Here is a 26,399-nt window from a genome sequence, read left to right on the forward strand (position 1 = left end):
GCGCAGGCGCCGTGGCCGTTTCCGGGATCTGTCAGCAGCTCCCTCTGGGCCTCGGTCCTCTGCCCGCGGCCGCCGGAGCCTGTTCGCGTCGACTGACCAGAGTCCGCGAATTCTCCGCTCCGCGCGGGTCTGGACTGCCCGACTCCAGGTAAGAGGCAGCAGGAACGAGTTTCTGGCCCTGTGGGCCTCCACTGGCCCGGCCTTGCACCGGACTAGAACCCGCGGGGGCGATGAGGCGGGGGCGATGAGGCGGGGGCTTAGGCCCCGGAGGCTGAGGGCGGGCCAGGTCTCCCTGCCCGGCTTCCGGGGGAGGCGGGGTATTCCAGTTCTCCGAAGGACCCGCCGAGCTCCTGGGTCCCCATACAGATCATTTCTCTCATAATTTTCGAACTCCAAGGCTCCTCCAAATTAACGAGTCCTTCTCTTCTATAGCCCTATTTCATCTCTATTGTGGCCATTTATCACAGTCTGTAAAACTGTAGTAAGTGGGATAATCCCCCTAATCGGGCGTCAGAGGAACCGTTCGTTTCTTTCTTTACCCAGTAGAATAGGTCCCTGCACACGGTGGGCACTCGTGGGAGATTGGCTTCTGTCCTGGGCAATCCTCAACCCTGCAGTATTGGGGGACCCTTCTGAACGCGAAAAAATCTTCCCCTGAGATCCTTAAGATTCCGCTTCTCGAGTGCTCCCGTCTCTTAAGTCAAAACTGCATATACTGGCTCCGTGGAACCTTTGATGTAGCACCTTTCACTTTCCATCCCTCCAGTGGAACTGCCAAAATTCCAATCCCAGCACCGGACACTTTGTTGGATAACTCTGGAAAGACTGCTTCTCTGAGTCCCCTTTTCCTGCAGTAAGAAGATTCTTAGGACTTTCTGGAGAATCAAGGGAGTTTATTTGAATAAATTGCTTAGAATAGTTCCTAGTGGCCTAGAGTAAGGTACCCAATATATATCAGCTAGTACTTACTGCTTCTGGGCGTTCTATGCATATCTGTCTTCCCTTCCTCTCCTAACTGCTTTCACTTCTTACTTGAGGACCAGAAAAGTGTCAGATTGATTTATGTTTCTGCCCCCAGTCTGGTACTTACTACACTTCTGGGAACATGGTGGGCACTTACTAGATATTGTAGCTTAGAGTCTGATTATAAAGCCATCTGTTCTCATACTGCAGCTTTGGAACCTCCTTTTATCTACCGCAACTCATTGCCTAAATTACCTAAATTATCCTAATTCCTGTTTTATTCATTTTGGTTAACCTTTTGGTTTCATGTTGGCCTTGTGTTTTTAAGGTGTATAAAAACAAAAGAAAGGCTAACAGGAGGATGTTTTGGCCTTGTTAAGGAGTGGGTGTGACTGGCTGCTTCCTATCACAAAGTATTCAGAGAATTTCTGAGGTTAATTCATCTAGTTATCACAATTTTAGGAAGGGATCATCTTGAAAAAATTAAAACTACTGCTTGGAGGGAGAGTGACAGTATTTCGATTTAGTTGACTAACTTGTGCTGAAACAAATTCTGCATAAAGAAGTTTAAAATGGTATGCCTATGAGGCTGGTGCCTGGAATTGGAACCTATCTCCAAACGTTGTGGAGGGTGTGGTGACCTTGTTGGAGTACCTGGTATTGCTGGGTTGGGTAATGAGAGCAATTAGAAGCTAGGTGAATCACAGTCTTGAAAACTGACCCTAAACAGGAAACTGAAATTCCTACTGTACAAATACATTCAGGCTCCAGGGCCAAGAATTTAAAGCATATGTAGACATTTCCAAGTTGAGAGGATACTAACTGGTGTGTACTTCTTGGGATACCTCAAAAGCCTTGGGTCAGAGGGAGAAAGGGAACTTTGTGAGCATCTGTTTTGAGCTAGGCTTTGTACTACATACTTTTACATATTATCTCATTTAATCCTCCTACCAACAGCCTTGAGATGTCAGTAATATGTCCATTTTACAGAAGAAAAAAAATGAGATTTAGAGATACTGAGTACTCTGCCCAGGGTCTCATAGCTAGTGTGTGTCAAAGCCAAGATTCAAACCCAGGTTGCCTTGGCTTCAGATCCCATAGCTAACCAAACATCAGAATGACTGTACTCAAAGTGATAGGTAAAGAAGGAAGTTTGAGGTGGGGAGAGTTCCTGGGATCATGCTATGCTATAAATCTCTGTCTCAGGGCTGGACAATAAAAGGTCATCAGTAGAAAGTTGTTAAATTTACTGTCACCACCTTTTTGTCTGTCCCTTTTTCTCACTACCTTCATTAAGACAAAGGTTTTCAGATTTCACTTAAATATTAATCACAATTTAGAAATTATAATTATCACCCTATAACAGAAAGTATCTTTTTCTTGGTACTAAATTTAAGCTATTATTCTTCTGCATTTACTAAGTCAGATGAATACAGGCCGTGTTTACTGGATGCCTTATAAATTTGACAAATATGAGTCTTGTTTTGGCCTACAGACTAAAAATAGCCACATGATTATAAAAGAATTACAGGTCTGAGTGTCCAAATATGGAGTTTGAATTATATAACAAAATTAGAAATGCAATTTTAGAAGTAATTATACCTCTTTGGAAGGCTTTGCTACATACATTGCTTATAAAACTGAATTGAAGAATAAGAAAGCCTTTGTCTGCAGCTGTTCCTTTGTAACTACAGATGAAATATGTGATTTTGCATTAAATTATTAATTTGCAGACCAATTTTGTTTCAGTTAACAAATGAGCTTATAAAATGTGGCTTTTGAACTAAATTTATTTTAATTAAGAGATATTTTGAGTAACTGGGTAAAACCTGTTTTGATGGGTAAGCATCTGATATCAGAGATAAGGAGAATCATGAAATGAGCATCTGAAAGTTTATTTTTTAAAAAACAAATTAAGCCGTCTCTTTGAATTCATTTAAAATATTTTTAATTTCCAACAAAAGATTTTTTCTTTGTGAGTTGCAATTTGCTTTCCAGAACAAGCAAAAGTAAAATATTAATGACCTAAATATTTTCAACCTTAGAATAATGTGTGAAACAGACGTTTCTCTTTCAGTTCAAGATATTAGTTGTTTTTATTTGAGTGTGTATGTATCTCTTTTTGACCTTTGGGTTCCTTTACAACAATTAGCAGAGACATTTCATCTGCTTTCCACTGAAATTGATTTCTGCTTTGTCTGCTAAACTTTAATTGTTCACTTCACAACCTTCTGGTGGACCTTCCATTCATTTCCTGCTTGCATCAGAATTTCTGTATCACATTTCAGTCTCCACCCTAGGTTAACATGAGTGTTTTGAAACTTCAGAGTGTTGTGAGAGTGCCTCTTAGAAATGATTAAATGGAGTACTTTTTTTGAAAAAATTTCTCCTATTTCAAGTAATGATTGCTTCTTCAGTAGATCTAGATTTGAGTGTCTAAAATAGAGAATTTTATTTGATTTTTAATTTAATGATATTTCATAGATTGCTTTTCATTTAGTTACAATAAAAAGTTTAAAGAGTAATATGACACTTGCATACCTTTTACCTAGATTCACCAGTTGTTAACATTTTGCCACATTTCTCTTTATTTATCTACTTGTTGTGCTGAAGGATTGAAAATAAGTTATAGAAGACACTATGACACTTTACCCCTAAGCAGTTCATCATCTTTATCCCCTAAGAGTTAGGACATTCTCCTAAGAGCAAACCATTATCATAGTTAAGAAATTGAAAATAATTTTGTATTATTATATAATATGTAGCCGAAGTTCAAATTTTCCCTATTGTACAAAATATGTCTTTTATGGCTATTTTAAAAATATAGATTACAGTCAAGTTTTTATGTAAAATTTGGTTTCATAGCTCTTTTAATCTAAAAACAGCCCCCCACTCATTGCCTTTTTTAAATAAGCCAGGCCAATTGTTTTAGCAGCATTCTCCAACCTCTTTGGCACTAGAGATGGGTGCTCCTATGAGAATCTAATACCTGATCTGAGGTGGAGCTGAGTTGGTAATGCTAGCGCTGGGAAGAGGCTGCAAATACAGATGAAGTGTCACATGCTTGCCTGCTGCTCACCTCCTGCTGTGTGGCCCGGTTCCTAACAGGCCATGGACCACTACCGGTCTTTGGTTCAGCACTTGGGGACTCCTGCTTTAACCTGTTGTCACAGCATAATTATTAATAGTACCCCTTTTTGCTTTCTTAAAAGTATTCTGGTCTGGATGATGAATTAAGTGATCACTATAAATGATAATGTGCACTTCACGTTGCCTCCCATCAGGAGGCCTATCAGATTATATTGTTCCACTACTTATGATACCAAGTTTGATCACTCAGTTTAAGTGGTGACTGCCAGATGTTTTTTAATTGTAAAGGCATGGTTTTCCTTTTGTAATTAGTAAGTAATCCATGGGATGATCACTTAAGACTGTGAATACCCCAACAATCTTTAACTCATGGTTTTAGAGTCTCTTGATGACCCTAACGGAATAAATTATGCATTGATGGTTACAGTACTAGTCGTATTTAAATGAGTAAGTTTTGACATCGAGATTGATTCTTCTTTAATAGTAGAATAGTGTTCAAGATCCCCCAGACAACTTAAATATTGGTAGCCTGCCATTTTAAATGCTTTTTTTTCTATTTGCTCATTGCAGTGTTCTATCTTTTGAAAACACTAAGAACAATGTCTCTGCATCAGTTTTTGCTAGAGCCAATTACCTGTCATGCCTGGAACAGGGATCGTACCCGTAAGTATGCTATTTTGTGCCTTTATTTTGGTATTTTGATACTTTTAGATTTAGATACTTTTAAGAATCATATTTCATTGTCACATGTGAAAAGGACTGATACAGGTTTAGAAGGGATCTAGGTCAGTCCTTTGGTTTACAGATATAGAAACTGAGGCCTGTACTGTTGGAAGGACTTTCCAGTGGTCACACACCAAGTTAATGTCAGAGCCATTGCTAGCACCCAAGCCTTCTGGTTCCTTGTCCATTTCTTTTTTTAATAATATCACTTGAAGGACAGTTTATGTCAGAGACATCTTTCATTGCCCTAAGAACCCAGTGTTTGGAATGGTTGTACAGTAATACTACACTCATCCAAGCATTTAGTCAGAATTCTAGGACCTAGAAATAAGCTATTTCAGAAACATATGGTTTATTCCTGAAGTATTGAGAACAGTACTAATGAGTATTCACTATGTTTCTCATAACAAGGTTGAATTTTTGTTTTCTGGTTCCAGCAAACCAGGGAGGAATGAAAGAGACTCATAGAAGTAGGCATATTACAACAAGCAAAGTGACAGAATATGACAAGGTAGAAGCAAAAAAAAGTCTAGAAACAGAAGTGTAGTATTATGCCCATGAGTTATTTTAAAAAGTTGAATTATATTCACTATCTTTTTTTAAATAACAGCTATATTAAGATATAGTTCAATAACAAAATTCATTCTTTTAAAGTGTACAATTCAGTGGGTTAGTATATTCACAGAGTTATGCAACAATTATTACTATCTAGTTTTAGAATATTTTCATCACTCCAAAAAGAAATGCTATACCCATTTGTAGTCACTTCCAGTTTTCCTCAAAACTTCCAGTTCTGAGAAGCTACTAATCTACTCTTTGTATCCATGGATTTGCCTATTCTGGACATTTTGTACAAATGGAATCATGCAATATGTGGCTTTTTGCATCTCACTTCTTTCACTGAGCATAATGTTTTCAAGGTTCATCTATGTTGTAACATGTATCAGTGCTCCATTCCTTTTTATGGCTAAATAATATTGCATAGATGTACCACATTTTGTTTATTCATCAGTTGGTGGACGTTCAAATTGCTTCCAATTTTTGGCTATTGTGAATATTACTGCTATGAACATTCACAGACAAGTTTTCAGGTGGACATACGTTTTTGCTTTTCTTGAGTGTATATCTAAGAGTTGAATTGCTAGGTCATATGGTAACTATGTTGAACATTTTGAGGAACTGCCAGACTATTTTCTAAAGGGGCCACTAGCAGTATATGAGGGTTCCAATTTCTCCACCTTCTCTTCAACACTTGTTATTATCTGTGTTTTTTATTATAGCTCTATACCCACTATTAGCATTACAAATTTGATTCGCGTTTTCTTGATGACTAATGATGTCGAGCATGTTTTCACATACTTATAGGCTATTTGTATATCTTCTTTGGACAAATGTCTATTCAGATTCTTTGCCCATTTTTAAAATTGGGTTATTTGTCTTTTTATTGTTGAGTTGTGAGAATTCTTTATATATTTTGGATACAAGTCCTTGATCAGATATATGATTCACAAAATCTCCCATTCTGTAGGATGTCTTTTCACTTTTCCTGATGGTGTCCTTTGAAGCACAAAAGTCTTTAATTTTGAAAATTTCCACTTCATTTTTTTCTTTTGATATTATCCATCTGCTATTATATCTAAGAAACCATTGTCTAGTTTGAAGTCACAAAGATGTATAACTGTGTTTCCTTCTAAGAGTTTTATAGTTTTAGCTCTTATTTTAGGTCTTAGAAACATTTTGAGTTAATTTTTGTATATGGTGTTGAAGACTACAGTATTCTCTCCCGAATTGAATTATCTTGGCACCTATGTCGATAGTCATTTGAATGAAAATGTGAAGGTTTATTGGACTTTGAATTCTATTCCATTGATCTTTATGTTTATCCTATTGCTAGGGCCACTGTCTTGCTTACTGTAGCTTCGTAATAAGTTTTGAAATTGGGAAGTGTAAATTCCAACTTTGTACTTCTTTCTCAAAATTGTTTTGGCTTTTCTGGGTCCCTTGCATTTCTATGTGAATTTTAGGATCAGCTTAACTAATTTCTGCAAAGAAGCCAGCTGAGATTTCGATAGTGATTTCTTTGACTCTATAGAATCACTATTTTTTTAAAAAGCAATTCAGACACTGGTTCACTCTGATTTTTAAATCCTTGGTACTTAAACAGTATACTCCAGATTTTTGAGTGAAGTGAAAACCTAGATAGAGCCTCTATATTGGGTATTTGAAAATATATAACATGCAGGATGCTGAATCTAGAGCTTCATAGCTGAGTTCCTGTATCTTCTGTCTCCTCTTTCCCATCTAAAAATAGGTTTTTGGAGTATTTCCAGTTATTTTTAATAGAAACGCAAGTTATAAATGTCTTTATTTATATCATTTTCCAGGTTTAACTGCAGATTTGGCTTTCAAAATCCCTATATGCATCTTAGAAATTTAGAGAAATGTATAATTTTTCCAGAAAGCACTGAAAGTCTTAGGATTTTAGAGCTAGATATTTATCTAATTCCACGGTTTATCTGTGAAAAAGATGTAGCTTTTCTAAAGAAGAGAGGAAAGGTGATATAATAGATGGGAAAACTAATAAATGATTGACTTAAAGTTTAGATCATAAGTCCTAATTTTAATTTTAAGAAATCAATGTTTTTTAAAAAAAGGATGAACTAGAAAGGAAAGAAAAATCAATTAAGTTTCAAAAAATTCATCATGTAGATATGGATATTCTTAATATTTTAGATTGGTCCAAGAGATTTTCTGTTGAATTATATTTTGTAATTTATATTGGCTTTTTTATAAAGGAAAACTTTGATATACTTTATCAGCAGAATCAAGGTTTTTTGATAAACCCGTCTTGGGTCCAGGATAACAGTAAAGAGAGCCTATGAGATATTTTCAGCAAGTCTAACAGAAATTAAATATTTATCAGTAATGTTGTATAGATGAGCTAAAATGTCAAGTATCTTTACTACAGGCTAAAATTACAGTTGACCCTTGAACCAACTCAAAGGTTAGGGGGCCCTTGATCCTCTGTGCAGTCGAAAATTCATGTATAACTTTCGACTCCTCAAAAACTATAGTTAAGTCAGCCCTTGGTTTGTGAGGAGGAGTGGTTCCAGAACCCCGCTTTGATACCAAAATTTGAGGATGCTTAAGTACCTTTTATAAAGTGGCATAGAACAATGTATGCAGTTGGCCCCCTGCATCTGCAGATTCCCAACTGTGAATTGGAAATACTGTTTTCAGTCCACAATCGGTTGAATATGTGGATGTGAAACCCGTGAATACAGAGGTCTGTTTATTGGGAAAAATCCTGGTATAAGTGTATCTGCTCAGTTCAAACCTGTGTTGTTCAAGAGTCAACTGTATATCCGCTAAGTACAGTAACATTTTTAATGTTTTACTGGCTAGAATCTTTAATTGACAGTTGTCTATGTCTCTGATAAACTGGATTTTTAAATTTAGTTTTTCTACAGAACATTTTTAAAATGGGTTCTGAGTAGAGATAAAAATAATAAAAAGAACTCTTCAGGAGTGAACAATTTTTTGAAACAGCTTTTCTGTTCCTTCAATCTATTTTAAAATGCCAACTGTAACATAACTCTTTTTGTGTGACAGTTTCAGGTTCAAGTGTTAACTATTGACTTTTTTCTCCAGAGATTGCCCTTAGCCCCAATAATCACGAAGTCCACATCTATAAGAAGAACGGGAGCCAGTGGGTGAAAGCTCATGAACTCAAGGAGCACAATGGACACATCACAGGTAAGGGAAGATAACCATGAGCTTATTAGTACAATATTTCCAAATTTAACATTCTTTTGTTTAAATAAAGAGCCTAATAAAGTAGGTCTGCTCTATATTTAAAATTGTGTAGCATTTACTGAGATTTCTTTAGAAAGTTTGGGAAAATAGCACAATAGTGATCTCAGTTTTTAAGTTCTTCTTTTAGCCCAGGTGGTACACAGCACTCTTCTAGTGTTATGGAAACCCTAACCTACTTATTATGAGAACTAAAGAACTTAGATTGAGAGATGAGATGTGAAAGCGAAAACTAGACAGCATGTCAGCTGTGTGAAAATGTAAGCCAAACTGTGTTCTCAAGTGCTGAGGGAACTCAGTGTCTTCCAAAAGCTTCCTGTATTGTTTTTGAGGCAAAGAAGACATTCCCAAATAAGCAATCTTTAGTATTATTGGCTGGTATTTTTAAATGCTGTATAAATGGCATCATATCATACATCTCTTGCAGCTTGCTTTTGCATTCCACATTGTTCCTAAGCTCTGTCTACATTGGTGTATCTAGATTAAGTTTATTCCTTTTAATTGCTCTTTGGCGTTTCATGCCTCATTTATCCTTGTCTTCACTGAAAGACATTTATGTTGTTTCCAGTTTTTCCATATTACATTGAAGTGCTAAGTCAAGCATTACTGTGCAGATCTCTTTGTACATGTGTGAATGTGTGTACATGGTAGCTTTGTACCTCAGGGGTATGCACATCTTCACCTCAGCTAGGTATCATCAGATTACCTTTGTTCTACCAGCCTTTTATTTTCCACATCCCACACAAATTGATATGGTCACACTGTCTGATGAGTGAAAGGCGATGTGTCTGTAAGTTGCATTTTCCTGGTGAACAGAAAGGTTGAACATATTTTCAGATGTTTATTAGCTATCTGGGGATTTTTTTGTGTGACTTTAGTATTTGTAATTTCTGTCCATTTTTCCATTGAGTTTTTATCTTTTCCTTGTTGATTCGTAGAAGACCGAATCTTAAAGCATTGGCTCTGAGGCAGATTCTTGAGTGTACATTCACTTTTGTCTTTGGCAAAAACTATCAGTGAATAGAGAGATAGAGGTGGTGAGCAAAGCAGTGCTGAGTTTTATTTAGCAAGTGTCAAATTATGGAGGAGAAAAGGGAAAAATGAAGAATTTTTACAGTTGTTTTCTGAATTTGGCGAACCGTATCCTGATACCAGATTTCAAGAGAATGTATTGTTCTGTTGTTATGTCTGGCTATTTAAAAACAAACAAACAAACATACGTATTCATTCATTGCTCTGTTTAGAAAGAACTCTTGTTCTTTGATTTTTACTATTATAGTTTCTTTTTTCCTTTTTTCTGTCAGAGTTGATTCAACCTCTTGCTTTAAATAATTTGGCCAAGCTTATAAAAAATTATTTTCCATAACTTCAATTACAGATTTTTCACTGTGGTCTTGGATTTCCCCTTACCTCACAATGACATTTGCACTTAAGTGAGCAGCAGAGAGGACTGATAGTGATTTTTTTTTTTTAATCGAGACTATGGAATTTTGCTTCAAATCCTCTAACATACTGATTAGCTTAAAAATATCCTTCCTCCAAATCAGAGAAAAACAGCATGTTTTGACCTTCTGCACCATTTACATTGCATTCACCAGCAAAAACTTGTGACTATCCTTTCTTGCTTTTACCAGGATTTGTATGTGATGTTAGTGAGCACCCGAAGCCAACTATGTATTACCAGACCAGCACCAAAGACATAATTTCTATTTTTGTTGCTATTGCTTTCCCACGACCTTATTTCTATTAGGTTTAGCCTATTTTCTTTAAGTCCCTTTGCAAATGGCCTTATGGCCTAAAAAATAAGATCATTCATTTTAAATTGGAAATTTAGCATTAGGAAATACTTTTAAATAAGAAAGGATTAAGGTGAAAGACCAAAGAAATAGTCAAAAAAGTGAAATATTTAGTTGTGTCCTTTTTCTCCCCTGCTTCTTTTTGGAGTTCTTTGAACCTGGGTCTGTTTTCTGTCCAAATGCTCAAATGCCATTTTTTTTATATCTGGAAAATTATTGTTAGGAAAATCTAAATATAACTCTGACAGGAGACCAAGGATCAAACATATTTTCTCAGAAAGGTAGTAACTACAGAAAAAAAATTATCTTCTGAAGCTTTCTAAAAGAAAAGACTAGTTAGTCAGTACTATGGGAGAAAAGTATGGTAAACACGAAAGGGTTATCAGATTCCCCGCATTTTTTTTCTGTGAGTTTATTAGTTTGTATTATGTTTAATCACTGTCTCTTTTTTAAAAAACATTTCACTATGGACAATTTTAAACAGATAACAAAAATAGACAATATTGTAATGAGCCCCTGTGTCCGTCCCCATCATCCAGATTCAACAATTATCAACTCACAGCCTATCTTGTTCTCAACTCCCTGTACTATTTTGAAGCACATCCCAGACATTGTATTATTTCATATTTCAGCATTTATCTCTAAAAGGTAAGGACTCTTCAGTAATAACCAATACAATAGTCTGTTTTAATTGGGATTCTAATAAGGTACACATGGTTGTGATTAGTTGATGTATCTCTTAAATCTTTTGTTTATAGGTTCCCTTTTTTCTCTTTCTTTGTCTTTGCAATTTATTTGTTAAGAAAATTGAGAAATCAGGTCGTTTGTCCTATAGTACTTTCCAGAGCCTGGATTGTACCAATTGTAAGCCCATGGTGTTTTACATATTCCTCTGTCCTCTGTATTACCTGTAAATTGCTAGTTGAAGTTAGGTAGTAGTAGGTACTTTCATCAAGGAGGCACATAATGTCTAGTCATCTTTCTTTCTGTGATATTAGCAATTGCTGATGATCAGTCCCCATATCCATTAATTTAGTAGTGGCTGCAACATGGTGATATTCTAAATCTATCATTTCTTCTCTATTAACTAGAATATACTTATAAAAGACACCTTCATCTACTGTTTGGTCACCCTGAGATATAGTTAGTACAGGAAAGATAGGTTAGATGCTTGATTCCCTTCCTTTCCTTTCAGGTCTTCTGATGGCAGAAACAACAACAACAACAACAAAATACAAAGCTTAATTAGTAAGAGATGAAAATTTGCCTTTTACTGAATATTTGTTTTTCCCATTTATCTTTTTAACAAGTACGCGTTTAAGAAAAAAAGCTAATGTCATCTAAAATAGTTTGGGGCTATGACTATGGTTTAACAGCTTCCATATTCAAATGAATGATGTAGCTGCAGAAGTAGACTTAGAACTATAAAACTAAGCTGAAGGTAGTTCCTTGTATTTTAAAGAGTGAGGATCTATTGACTTTTTTTAAAGCACCTCATGTTTAAGCACCTCAAGAATTCATATAAAACGTGTGTGTTTAATTAGAATGGTGGTCGTGTGGAATAAGGGGTGAAATTTCAGATTGTCAAAATCATTACAGAATCACTGAGCTTTCTCATTACAAGGCAGTATTCTGGATATTAGAGGATATATTTGTTTTCTATTGGTGTGTAGCAAATACTGTAAACTTAGCAGCTTAAACCAAACACGTTTATTATTTCACAGTTTTTGAGGGTCAAGAGATTGGGCATGGCTTATCTGGGACTCTGCTTAGGGTCTCACAAGCTATAAACAAGTGTTATTTAAGGGTGAGTTTTCATCAGAGACTCAACCAGGGAAGGATTCACTTCCAAGCTCAGGTTTTTGGTAGAGGAATTCATTTCCTTGCAACTGTAAGATTCATGGCAGCTTGCTTCTTCAAAGCCAACAATGGAGAAAGAGTGTGAGCATCTTTAGCAAGTGCTAGTGCCACTTTCTTACGGAATTTTGTATAGTAGTCATGTACATCTCATCACCTTTCTTGTATTCCATTGGTTAAAATTGAGTTACAGGTCCTGCCTATACTCATGGGGAGGAGATGACAGAGGCATGAACACCAGCAGGTAGGATCACAGGGACCACCCACCACAGTAGTTTCAGAGGCTTGCTTCCTATTGTTAAGAAGCTTGTAGCCAAGTTAGAAAACAAGACATTCATAAATATAGCAGTATTTTGCATCATACTTCTGAGAATTTCTCATAGAGGTAATTTTAACCAGAGCAAAAAGGTGAGTGCCTGAAATGTTATCTGTGATTAGAAACCAACAAAACATTCAGCAATGGCATGTTTGGGGAAATTATTATAAGATCAGTATTCTGAAATAATGTATAATTACTACTCATATATAAAAAGCATGATAAAATGTTTGCCATAATATTAATATTTTGGGGGAGGAATGTGTGTAGACTTAAAGAACAGAGGCAGGGCTTTATTGACTTTCTACGTGTCCCATTGTGATGTTTGTCTTATAACAATGTGTGGGTATTGCTTTTGTAGTTAAAAATAAAATTTTAAATCTAATAAAGAGGGCTTTAAAACTATCCGGTAACAAATGGATTTAAAATCAAAATATACATCACTTAGAACACACTCTCTCATATCATTTTCCATTCGACGGTACAAAAATAAATTGAGCCGACATTTTCTGTAGGTGAATGAATGAATAAACTCTTTATACTGCTAAGTCACTATGATTTATCACTAATGGAGACTTTAGTTTGTATTCATCTTACTTTTTTCCATATGAATGCTAAGAATGTTAATTATTAATTTTTAGGAAGATATCTATGATAAAATTTTATTAGTAATATTTCTGTGCCTTTGTTGTGAAATTATTTTTATAGAAAATACCTCATTAATAGATATAAAAATAAAATAACTGAGTCATAGCAGCTTTTACTCTTGGTATATTAAAACTGACCTTAACTTTAGGATCCTTTACAGAGGCACCAAATAAGTAAAAGTCTGGTCAAATAAGAAAACTAAACCTTACATTTAGATACATATATAGGTCTCTTTCTAGTTTAGACACAGAGATACTCCAGGACACTTTCATAGAACCTACATCATACAGAAAAGGTATTTAGGTTAATTTAAATGACAGTGACCCTCAGAATAATGTGTAATGAATCACAATTTATATTTTCCCATCTGTATCCTGAAGATTATTTTTATTTACCCTGAATGTCATTTTATTTGGATGTCATGTAACAGACTTTCAGTTAATATCATTGAACGGAGTGTGTTAATGAATGAATGAATAATAAAGGTACTTTCAAACAACAACAACAACTATGTGTGCGTATAAAGGCTCGTTAAACCAGATAGCTTTAGAAATTTGTGAATGAGTGGAGAGAATGTCCCTGCTTAGTTTCATAACCTTCGCAATTTTAAAACAGCTCTGTTCTACCTGGCCTCATGGAGGATCCTGAGTTACAGAACTTTGCAGAGAAACATCTGGCCTTTGTGTAGGAGATGATGATCAGGACCACATCTGTTCCCACCATGCCAGTGCCAACCTGCCTGTGCCATGTCAGTTGTCTTTGGCCCAGGCGAAGCAGTTGTTTCCATGTCTCACTTGCAGGTATTGACTGGGCTCCCAAGAGCGACCGCATCGTCACTTGTGGGGCAGACCGTAATGCCTATGTCTGGAGTCAGAAAGATGGTGTCTGGAAACCAACCCTGGTGATCCTGAGAATTAATCGTGCAGCCACTTTTGTCAAGTGGTCCCCGCTAGAGAATAAATTTGCTGTGGGAAGTGGAGCACGACTCATTTCTGTTTGTTACTTCGAGTCCGAAAATGACTGGTGAGCAACATCTGAGTATTTTTTTATTTCTCTGTAAAGAATCATACATTTGGACCATATGTTCTTGGTGACTTTTTGAGGCACTGGGTGACGACTTACCTATAACTTCAGTTTTTCTTCATCTGGAAATTTTCTTTCCTCTGAAATTTTCCATTCTCTGTGATTGAGCATTTTTCCTTCTTCTGTGCACATTGGGTCAACTCTTGCATCTTTCTCATGTTAATATAGAGCAGTGGTTTCCGTGTTCTATTCTAACTTGTTTATTCTGTGAGATGTTACTACTCTTCTGATTCTACTTTCCAAATTGCTTTTTTCTCACCCTGATGATAAACTTGAAAGATTTCCGGGGTCTACAGCTGTGCCACCCTGAATGTGCCCAATCTCATCTGACCTTGGAAGCTAAGCAGAGTCGGGCCTGGTTAGTGCTTGGATGGGAGACCACCTAGGAAGACCAGGTGCTGTAGGCATTTAAAAAAGAAAAAGATTTCCAAGGTCCTAAGGAATAATTTTTTTCTTTACTATCTTTATCCACTTAAAATATCTAGGATTCTTACAGATAACAATGTTCCTTCTTTCAAGTTTATTTGCTAACCAAATCTGTGCCTTGGTATAATGTTTTACTTGTTTAAACCATTGGAAATAAAAATTGATGAGGATCTTGGAAATATAATCAGCCTGTTGTACTTTTTTTAATAAATCACTTGTAGCAAGTCAAATTCAGAGATTTATTTTTTAGCTAAGTAACTTACTTTACTCCTTCCTGCATACTTTGATAAGAAAATGACTCTTCTACCTGGCATGCATTCAGAAAAGGCAGTAAATACCCTTCAACATGGAATTGTCATTTAGTACAAAACTGGCTGTGGGTTTGCACTAAAACAGCAGAGTACACATTATTCTTTGTGTTAGTGTGCTGTTTGCTTTATGTTGAAACAGTGTAAGGAAGGCATTATATTACATTTTATAATTTAGTAAAACCTCAGAAATTTTGGTTCTTCGAAAAGAAAGTGAATTTGGAGCAAGATTGAATTATGGATTTAAAACATGCATTTTTCTTTCAAGTATGTATAAAATTAAAGCTAACAAAATGTTGCTTGCTAAAAATCATTTAGAAGGCTCACTAACGAATAGATGAGAAACAACTTTTCCTAGGTAACCTTCAATGTCAGTGATTTTTCACATTTTTATTCATTAAAATAGTCTCAAATATAGATGAATTGGGCTTTACTATAGTACAAAGTATTGTCATTTGAACAAGCTGTATGTTCAGGAGATGTTTCTCAGCTATGGAACAATATTTCATTGATATGATGTGAGTACTTTAAAACCTCTAAAAGCCTTTAAAATAGCTGCATTATTAAGTCAGAATATTGTCTATTTTTCAAAATGAAATTTTTCAGATAGATTCCTAAGAAAAAGATTCTATAGAAAAATAATTTAGCATTCAAGGAAGGGCATTTGAGCACAATATTAAGTCTTTCATCTTGAACAGCAGAACATGATTGGTTTTTAGCAGCAGTTTAGGGGCAGAAATTGATTTAGTTAAGCCAGAATAATGACTGATCTTAGGCATAAATAAACTCTTAAGTGGAGCTAGAGAATTAGAAACTAATCTCCAACACGAGGTTCTGCTAATTTGGTTGTGATTTCTCTGGGAAAAAAACGTTAAAAAGAATTTGTACCTTCTGGAAACTTAAGATATTAAGCTATCTTACAACCCAAACTTTACCCAAAATGAAAAAACAAATCGCTGCATAGTTATAATAAAAATGCAAGTAATTTCAAACCTCAGATTGTATTTCAGAGGTTAAAGTCACAGGTAATCTAGAATTCTATGGAGCATACCAGAGTTTACCCATGAATATACTTACTAATGAGGATCCCCTGGTAGCCGGGCAAGTTCAGAAATGGCTGCCCTGATGACAGTGTCAAAGCCTAAAAGACAGGAAAGTGGAAGAAACTGTCTGTGGTTCTTCCTCTCGTCCTTTAAAAATGTACCTTCTCTGGCAGGAGAACTGGTAACCACGTAAGAACCATGCATTGGTGTTTTCACCTGACACATTTGTAGGTCATTTGGAGAGTGTTGTTTTTAGTGTGGATAAACTAAAATGGATTTTCTCCTTTTGTAGGTGGGTAAGCAAACACATTAAAAAGCCAATTCGATCCACCGTCCTCAGTTTGGATTGGCATCCCAACAATGTTTTGCTGGCAGCTGGATCATGTGATTTCAAATGCAGGTAAGAACAAATGAGAATTGGTGGACAGACTTGAGCTGTTCATTGTTCATCTTTTCAACAGATATTTTAAGGATCCTTTTCTTTGCAAGGTACTATGCTAGGCTCTGTGATGGACTCAGAGATGAAAGGAGCTTGTGATCTAGAAAAGGAGCTAAAGTAAACGTGCAAATCACTGAGGTAGAAAGTATGGTGGGAGGGAGGTGCAAGAGTGGGGCCAGGAAGTTTTCCTTAGGCAGAGCATCCGTGGTTTTGAGTAGGAGTATAGTGCTCTCTACGGCACACCACCCCCCACCCCCGCACTAGTATTCTCTCATTTCATAATGCAGGCAGCAGACTCGGCAAATTCCAGAGTGAAACTAAGATCAACAAAACAATAGTAGCTCTACTGAGCTGTTATTGTGCTATTCTTTTTCAGTTAAAGCCTTTTGTCATTTAGCACAAGACTAGAAGAAACACAGCCACTTTGCTAAGAACTTTCTCATACAGTATAATTGTTTTTTAAAGTTGTTCTTTATCAACAAAAAGAAAAATAAATGTCGCTTCATGTTGGCAGTTGAGAAATAGAATACGTCTTTCTTTAGTAGGCTGTGTGGAGAATTTCCAGAAAAACCTAGCTAGTGATTTATATCTAAGAATATCCCAGGGATTTTGTTTTTTTGTCCTTTTTTAAAAAAATATGTGTGTGGAAATTTGGCTGTAGGAAAGGGATACAGTAATGTCAAGCCACTTTTTGGAAAAATATTGGTTCTCCTACTTAAGAACCAGCGTAGCAGTAAATATACATAGACATTCTCTAGAGTTTTTCTTATTCAGGAATTTTGTTTGTGATGTTACCCAGAGTCATTCTAACTCCCTTAGAAGGTAGAAGTAAATGCTACTGATCCATACCATATCATCAATCTTTGTCTAAAAATCTGGTTTGTAAAAATAGGTTACAATTCATTTGTTGATGATAATTTCCAGAAATAACTTTGCTTTGACTTGTGGTCCTGCGGGTATGGATCTGATCCACTCTTGAGTTGGCAGCTGAGAATTACCTGTTCTTCCCTGGACTCTGATGACTAAAGCAATAGCTATTGTGATGCTGATTTAAAGCACAGGGATTCTGAAGTCACATAGTATCTAACTTACAGACAGCTGTGCCCTTCACCTTTTCCAGAGCTGCTGGTGCCATTGTCATTTTGGGGGGAAATATTCCAAATTGTTTAGGGAACCTTTAGGTTCAGAAATTTTGAAGAGAAGCTTTACAAAGTAGAAATAGCATTGGAGGGCAAAAGCTGTTCTTTATCTTTTTTGCTTCCTGCGTCTGTATCAAGGAATTAGAGGAGGAGGCCGATGACAGCAGGCTGTAAAGGACCCACCTTCCTCCCAGACTGTGCCTGCCACAAAGACTGGACAATGGTCCTGAGGGTAGAGTGAACCTGGCCCTCTGCCTGATAGCACTGAGGAAAGCCTGCTCGCTCTTCCCACGGCTTCCTTGGGCTTTCTCTTTCGAGGTCCTTTTTCTTTCATTGGGTTCATACCAGTGGTTTATTGCAGGGTGGCAAATAGTTTCCTTTTTCCTACCATTTGACTGTGTGGGCTTCCTAGAATACTGAGTAGAGAATGATGGTGAAATAGACAGGAAAGAATGCTGTGCTCATTTAGTCAGATCTCCAACGGGCAAGAGAGGGCGGGACAGCACAATTCTCCCCCAGAATGTACACTCCAGGAGGGAAGGACTTTTGTGTTCATTACTTTTAGAACCATATTCCTAGAATAGTGCCTGACACATAAGAACCGATCTATGAATATCCATTGATTATGGATTTGCCAAATTTGGATTGGCCTGTAGGTAGCCGAGAACAGTTCTGTGTCTTAAGACTCTTGTGTATCTGAACTTGTCCATCATATTTTGCTCTTTATGAGTCAGTCTGTTTACATTCTGGGACACCTTACAACAGCTGCCTGTGGCCTATTTCCATATACATATATTTTAATTTACTTTTTCCTTTTCTCCCTGCCCCTTAAACTACAGAGTGTTTTCTGCATACATTAAAGAAGTGGATGAAAAGCCAGCCAGTACACCCTGGGGCAGCAAGATGCCTTTTGGTCAGCTGATGTCAGAGTTTGGTGGCAGTGGCACTGGTGGCTGGGTGCACGGGGTTAGCTTCTCTGCCAGTGGGAGCCGCCTGGCCTGGGTCAGCCATGACAGCACTGTGTCTGTTGCCGATGCCTCAAAAAGTGTGCAGTGAGTATTTGCCTTTTGTTTACAGTAAGGGAGTCAGGTGGGATCTCTTATCAGCTGGGCAAAGGCTGCCCTTCCCTGGGTATAAGTACAAGAGGAAAGCATAGCGTCCAGAACTGCAAGGCAGACTTTAAAGTCAGAGACACATTTTTAGATTGTCCATTTGGGGAAATTTTAAAAAGTTAGGTCTCACTTCCAGAAACACTTTTTAATAGAAGTGCTTGATAGTGATTCCTTTAAAGGATCCTACTGATAAGATTTCCTTCAAATAGTCTGTTTAGTCTGTTGCTATGAATTCCTTACAACATTTAAATGTCACCCACCAGTCTTAAATTAAATAGGTGGTATGTTCTCGCTCTGTGTAATCAGTGAACAATGACTCCATTAATTTGGGACTTTATTCAGTAATACTTAAAGCTTCGAAGCCAGTTTCTCTGGTGTATGCTGGAAGAACTCGAATTGCGATGACTCATTTGTGAGTAAGGTGGTTGCTCAGCCTTCAGGAGAACATTAGACATCTTGTCAGACATCAGAATTAATATTTATTCATCATATGTTGGTGGAAGAGAGATGATTGGAATTTTTTCCTCTTTCAAATCTTTCTTCTTTCCTGGTGCATAGTTTTCCATTGGCAGCTAAAGGTAATCCACCCTGTCAACCTGTGTGCTGAGAACTGATCACATCAGGTGACTCTGACTCCCTCTGCCACATGGTGACAACAAAGTGAAACTTCAGAGAGGATATTGTCTTAACGGATTGAATTTTCTTTTCATTTCATTTTTTAAAAACACTCCCAAATATAAATAATACAGTCTTCTAGAAGATTTCTGTACATGGGTACTTATATAGCTTTTCACTTTTAACACAAATGGTATTATGCTATACATTTTGTATAGTAATTTGCCTTTTGTCATTCAATAATGTTTTGATGTTATAGTTATTTGACTTGTATGCAACTTATATAATGAATAATAAGCTCTTAGCATATGCTTATTATAAGCACCTGTCTACCTTCTTATTAATTTGCATTTGGCTTTTATGGTCCTGCAAGTCAGATATGATCTCCATCTTTCCCTTTCTCAAAGATAAATATTTCACATAGTAAAAGCCAGGTATGCCACAGTGAGACCTTAAGATGAGGTGTTAGGACTTCAATACCAACAGTCTTAGAGGGGTGAGGGGCATCTTAAGACATGGTTTTCAAAACATATCATCTTCTACATGAAAATATATGATCGTAATTCATCAACCAATGTGTTTGCCTGCCGCATCTGTGTTACCCCTCGGCCAGGAGCTGGAGCAGATAACTGCTAAGTGGTATACTTAGTATATACTATGGGTGCATGTATGTGCACACACACCTACTGCATGTGAGCTCCTGGCTGGCTAAGACTGTGTCTTATTCATCAGCAGCCCTAGCTGTTAAACCAGAGCCTGGTTGAGGAAAGAGAATAGGCTCTAGTAACTGTTCGTGGCTCTAGCCCTTTAGGAGCCCACAATGAACACAGGTGAGGAGAGAATAGCAGAATAAGGCATTAAATCTTGAGTGACAGTAAGCACTTTGGGAGGTCAGGGAAAGGAGAAGCTACTTTAGGCTGATGTCCAGGAAAGCTTCATGGAGTTGATCAAATTAGAGCTGAGCTTCAAAGACCAGTGTGGATTTTGGATAAGCAAGAGGAACAGAGACAGCAAGTGGGTAAAGGGGCATAGGAGCAAAGTCAAGAGGTGGGAAAGAACAAGGGCCCACTGGAAATCAAGCTGTAGACCAGTTTGTTGTGAGTTGGGGGGCCTCAGAGGGGAGCAGAGCACAAGCTAGAGAGCTAAAGGCCCCAGTTTCTGCAGGTTACCTCAGGGCCATTTCCTGCTTGAGATTCCTGAAAGGCTAGGTCACAGGGCTCCTTATATACATAAGTGGTCATTTATATCGCCAAAGCCCCTGTGAAAATGGGTCCTTTGTCATCCTCTATGTCTATAAAGAGGCTGAGTGGTCTGCTTTATCTCCATTTAACAAGTATTCTTGTGTTCAGGGTCTCAACTCTGAAAACGGAGTTCCTGCCCCTCCTGAGTGTATCATTTGTCTCTGAGAATAGCGTTGTAGCTGCTGTAAGTATTTCTCTTCATCTTTCCTTGTAGTATACTGTATATGATTCTTCAGAACAGGAACAATGCATGCTTTGTGACTTTGTGCACTAGCACAAAGTAGAACAGCCTTTTAGAAGAAACAGAGCTAGCCTTTAAGAGTGAGAGATGCCTTTGTTGGTGAACGTTCTGCTGAGGGGTTGGTAGGTGGGCAGCGTACACTCCAGGAGCTGACTGAGATCTTGTTTCAGGGCCATGACTGCTGCCCAATGCTCTTTAACTACGATGACCGTGGCTGCTTGACTTTCGTCTCCAAGCTAGACATTCCAAAACAGAGCATCCAGCGCAACATGTCTGCCATGGAACGCTTCCGCAATATGGACAAGAGGGCCACGACCGAGGACCGCAATACAGCCTTGGAGACACTGCACCAGAATAGCATCACGTATGTGCCACTCAGCCACCTGGGGCCCCCTGGACTGGGATCTGAGTCCCTAGACACCACCTATAGCCAGTGCTATCTGTAGAGAAGTGTTTAGGTGACCAAGATGCCCTTCTTCCCCTCTCTGTTTCCTGACGAGGTCTCTGTAAAAGTTCTGTGTACTGCAGGCCCAGACATCCCTTCAGGGACAAGAGGAAGAAGTTTGTAGCTTCCCAACTACAGGCTCCCCTTTTGGCTCATAATAGAGAGTACAGTGCCCCCACCTGGTCATTCTGTCCACCAAGGTGCAGATGGTACAGGCTCCCCACGTGAGGAGTGCAGATCCTGTTGCGGACTTGTGAGCTGGTGTGCCCTGTTCGTGCAGCCTCTTCCTAGGACTTGCTTCCTCATAGACTTAATTGAGAATGAAAGGAGACCTTCCTGAATGTCATATTTCTCTGGTAGTGAACAAATAACAGGAAGATTAGTTATATCCTGCTTGTAAAGGTACTTCTAGCTATCATTTAAACCATGGATTTCAAGTAATATATACAAGTAAGATTATTTAACTAGAGAAACAGAATTTCTTAGTATCATTATGACAAGCTGAGGAGTTTCTTTTCTTATTTTTCATCAGACATATGTAGTTATATAAGAATTGTGTTTTCTCCAAAAAGCTTGATTTTTTTTTTTAAATCTCGAAGGGAAATGCAGTATATTATTGATATTTTAAATTACTGTGTTCAGAGTTAGGTACCATAGGATTTTCTCTTTTTGACTAGCTCATTTGTGTTGAGAGACTTTTATTGTGGTGATTGTAACAGGAAGCATAATGGAAACCTCTATACTTTCTCTTTTAGAGAATTATTAAATTCAGGTTGTGCTTTTCATCATGTTCAATGGAAAGGGCCACTAGAGTTAAAATAGGCTGAAAATGTCTGTGTTCTATAAAAAGTAATAATTTGAAAACCTAGAAAAAAACTTTCTCCACATTCAAGTTTCTCTGTCTTGAATGACTTTTTTTAAATTAATTAATTAAATTGAAGAAATGATTTAAATTCACTCCCCCCTCCCGCCATCTACCTCTCCCTTTCCCCCTGCCCTTTGGTAACCACTAGTCCATTGTCCATGTCCACAAGTCTCTTTTTGTTTGTCCTGTTCATTTGTTGCTTTTAGGTTTATATCCCACATGTAAGTGATAGCATGTAATTTTCAACTTTTTCTGTCTGGCTTATTTCGCTTAGTATGATTATTTCAGGATCCAACCATGTTGTCACAAATGGCAGTATTTCATCTCTTCTTATGGCTGAGTAATATTCCATTGTATATATGTACCACAGCTTCTTTAGCCAATCACCATCTATCGTAGGACACTCGGTTGTTTCCATGTCCTGGCCACTGTGAATAATGCTGCTATGTACATCCATCGGTGTGCAAATATCTTTTTGAATGACTTTCAAAATTATTTCTTGTGAATTTTTCTTAAGCTACTCTGCCGAGTATGTACTAAGAAAGAAACATCTCTCATTGCCTCTTCTATACTTTTAGGTTAAAAATAAAATGACAGACTCTTGCAGATGGACATGTTTACTTTTATTTGCAGATATTAAGTCCTCTTTGCTGTAGAGCAGGGTGAGCAAACTTTCTGGAAGGCACCCTACAGAAAAATATTTTAGGCTCTGAGGGATTCTCAGTCTTCACAGCAACTATTCAACTCTGCCATTACAGTACAAAAGCTGCTGTGGACAATATGTAAATAATGAGCATGAATGTGTTTCAGGAAAACTTTATGGACACCGAAATTTGAATTTCACATAATTTTCATATGTTATGAGATGATAGTCTTATTTTTTCCAGCCATTTAAAATTGTAAAAGACATTCTTAGCTCACAGACTATACAGAAACAGGTGGCGTGTGCCGTAGTTTACCATCTAGACATTTCAGAGGAGAAAGAAAAATATCATCTGAGCTACAGAATTGATTTCAATTTCAAAATTTTTCATATAATTAGACTGAGACAAGTTATTTCATTTATTCCTCTGCTTTGCCTGGTTGAAATCTTATGGCATGTCTGACTGTTGCTAACATTTAAAATGATTCATTTCAAATGCAAGAGAGCTCTTGCCTTATATGCTCTGGCTATTGGAGAGTGATTTGGGAGTTTTTGTTTGGAGCCAGTTGGATTTCGGTCATGTTTCAGAGTTTCCATTTCAGCCATAGCTGTAGTCCTACCCACACCCTGCTCCTGAGCAGTTTGCGTGCTATGCGGCTGCATTGTCCTATTTCTTCACATCATTGATTAATGCAGGTTCTTAACACTTCCCTCTTCTCCATCTTTTCTTTTCTGGATACCTGCTAATAAAATGCATTTTTATATTTTCTAAGTGAGATTGCTACATCTTAATATTGATAAACAGCTTGATATTCAGGAGTTAATAGGTTATTCATCTCCTTAAAATGCCCTTACACTGTTAGGAAATTGGGGGCTCACTTCTACCATATACCTTACGATCTCTTGTTTCGCTTTTTTTTTTTCAGTCAAGTATCTATTTATGAGGTGGACAAGCAAGATTGTCGCAAATTTTGCACTACTGGCATTGATGGAGCCATGACAATTTGGGATTTTAAGGTATTTTCTACCTTTCAGAACTGAATCTTATTTGTGTTAAAACTCCCCCTGTGAGAAAATGTTTCTCATTTCTTGGAACAGAATATCAAAGCTAATGCAAATCAGAAATGGAGGACATTAGACTATAGCTGTCATTAATAGGAGGAAACCACACTCTCCCAGTGAGATGGAATACATACTTCTAAGTGTCCATTGAGGAAAAGTTTAGTGCTGTTTTTGTAGTAAGCCTTGTGTTGGGCACCAGTCTAAGTTTAACTATCTAGATATATTTTTATGGTTGCACTAATTAATCTAATAAACATTCGCTAAATACTTGCTGGGTGCTAGGCATGGTGATAGGCACAGAGAGTATTGAGATGGAGGAGCCTTTGAGGTACTCATATGGTAGAAAGGGAGAGGAGGGTGAGGAAATTAGGTGGCACTCCAGAAGAGAACCCAGTGCTTCTGTTTTTGCATTGAGGAATTTGTGGGCATGCATGGACTGCCAGTGCTACAGAGAGGAGGTTACATCTGAGCTGCATCCCTGGATGCAGTGGGATTTTGGCACACAAGGTTAGAGGGACAGGGCATGCAAGCATTCTAAGCTGCAGGGGAGCAGCATGTGCAGACTAGGCATGGAGCTAAGAGAACACATCCTGCATCCTGCACTACTGGTTGTTTGGGCTATGGTGTGGGTCCTACAGAAGCACAAGATGAAACTAGAAAAAACCCATGGCATGGTCAGGGAGAGGGAACTGGGCTTTGTCTGCAAACTGCTAGGAACTGTTCCAGAAGTGAAGTAGAAGAGCACCAGGCTGTCAGGTGTGGGTAGCCTGGGCAACCGAGGGCTCTGGGCAGAGGCTTTTGAGTCCAGTGAACAAGGCATGAAGATGTGAACTCCAGCTATGGCAGCGGTGTTGCCAGGAGATTCTGGACTGGAGAGAGACTTAGGAGGCCCAGTGGAAAGGTGTAGTGACAATGAGGGACAAATCTAGGAGGACTCTGCATACTCCAACTTGGGGATTGGGAAGATGGTGGGTGAGATAAGGAACCAGAGAGGAAGAGCAGGAGTGAGAGAAAGAGAGAAGATACCTACTGTGTGGAGCTCTGTGAATTTACTTTTCCTGATTGTGGACCTCCAAAACAGGTCATTGTTCACAGAATTTGCCATTGTGAAGTTCCATGATGTTTGATTTTTTCTGACCCTTTTTTGGGTCAAATAGATAATACGGAAAAGCCTCCAGAATATACTAGAGAAACAAACTGTCTTTCTCTAAAAGTCTCTTCTCCCCTTTTTAACTTGTGTGCTTTACGTCCTGGGCGTCAGGGCCCCTGTTTAATTAGCACCACCTGGGCAGTTATAGCTCAGCTGTTTCTTCTTTGGTCCCTCAGGCCACGTCTTTTTCTCTCTTTTTGCACTTGTGTAAGCTAGAAAGACCCATTGCACTTTTCTCTTCAATCCATCTACCTTTGAGTACCTGCTCTGTGTTGTGCAGTAGGCTAGCTGCTTTGTGGCATACAGAAACAGGAATGCCTGCCATTAGGGCATCTAAAGTGTGGCGAAGAGGCAAAGAGACATGTGCACAGATGTCCCTCATCAGTAAGGGCCAATGACACAGATGGGAGGTATGTTCCCCAGAATCACAGAAAAGTGTGCCCAGAGCCTGTGGGCTGAGACGGTAGGAACAAGAGAACACGTGACCTGGAAGGGCCAGCAGTCCTGGAGAGTCTCTCCTGAGCCAAGTCCTGGGGGAGTATGTCTCAGAGACATGGTAGGGCCAGATTTGGAGATTCAGGGGCCTACACCTCAGCCAGGGAGAAGAGGGAGTAATGTAGCACTGTAGGGAAAACACCAGGATGGACAGCCATCAGTAACCATCAGTGTTCTTCCTGCCATTTTCAAGACCTTAGAGTCTTCTATCCAGGGCCTTCGGATAATGTGAAGCTGAGTGAGCCTCCCACATCCAGCATGACAGACTGACAAACTGCCCTGACGGCAGCTCCGCCATTTGCATGATGGTGAGGAGAGCCAGCCGCAAGGAAACACTGAAGACACATGTCGCACAAATGTTTGTGTATTTTTGTTTGAATATAATTGGTGAAAGTGTTGGTTTTTTGAAAGCAGCAGTTATTGGGTTTTGTTTTGAGTTTGAAATTTTTTGGGGGGGGTTAGTTTTTGTGTTTTGGTTTTTTGATTTTTGTTTTTTTGCTATTTCATTCCATTCTTGACCAAAGCTTCTCTTTTAGTAGTTTATTATGGAAAATTGTCACACTAACTTAAAGGGTGGGGAGGTATATAAATTGCTAAAATAATTAAATAAAAATACTGAATGTGCTTTTGGTTTTGTTTCCTTATAATATTTTCATTTTTACTAGAAATCTGAGTCAGTTCTTCTTTAAACCTGTTTTTAGGTTAAAATCTTAGTTTCTTAGTTTCTTAAATTGAATACAAATGTTGTTTTTTTCCAACCAAAAGAACTATTTATTGAATGCTATCTTTTAGCATTGCAACATTTCCACAAAGTAGGTGTACTGTTCCCATATTACACATGAGGCAACAGGGACACCCACCACCCCTAAGCAGCCAAGCCCGAATG

At 38.0% G+C, this 26,399-nt stretch overlaps 1 protein-coding gene and 1 pseudogene across 1 annotated transcript; both read left to right on the plus strand.

Annotated features, from left to right (window-relative positions):
* The first annotated feature begins 5 nt into the window (after nucleotides 1-5).
* ARPC1A (actin related protein 2/3 complex subunit 1A) lies at nucleotides 6-26,138 on the plus strand. Its single transcript, XM_039848624.1, has 10 exons — nucleotides 6-148; nucleotides 4,624-4,716; nucleotides 8,428-8,532; nucleotides 14,007-14,229; nucleotides 16,359-16,466; nucleotides 18,484-18,696; nucleotides 20,721-20,796; nucleotides 21,024-21,217; nucleotides 23,733-23,823; nucleotides 25,707-26,138. Exons 2-10 carry the CDS (start codon nucleotides 4,653-4,655, stop codon nucleotides 25,743-25,745), a joined length of 1,113 nt encoding a protein of 370 aa, XP_039704558.1. The 5' UTR covers nucleotides 6-148; nucleotides 4,624-4,652; the 3' UTR covers nucleotides 25,746-26,138.
* On the plus strand, nucleotides 14,578-14,696 carry LOC120591064 (uncharacterized; annotated as a pseudogene).
* Nucleotides 26,139-26,399: the final 261 nt, after the last annotated feature.

The sequence above is a fragment of the Pteropus medius genome, unplaced genomic scaffold (assembly GCF_902729225.1).
Source record: "Pteropus medius unplaced genomic scaffold, Ma_sr-lr_union100, whole genome shotgun sequence".
NCBI classification, from domain to species: domain Eukaryota; kingdom Metazoa; phylum Chordata; class Mammalia; order Chiroptera; family Pteropodidae; genus Pteropus; species Pteropus medius.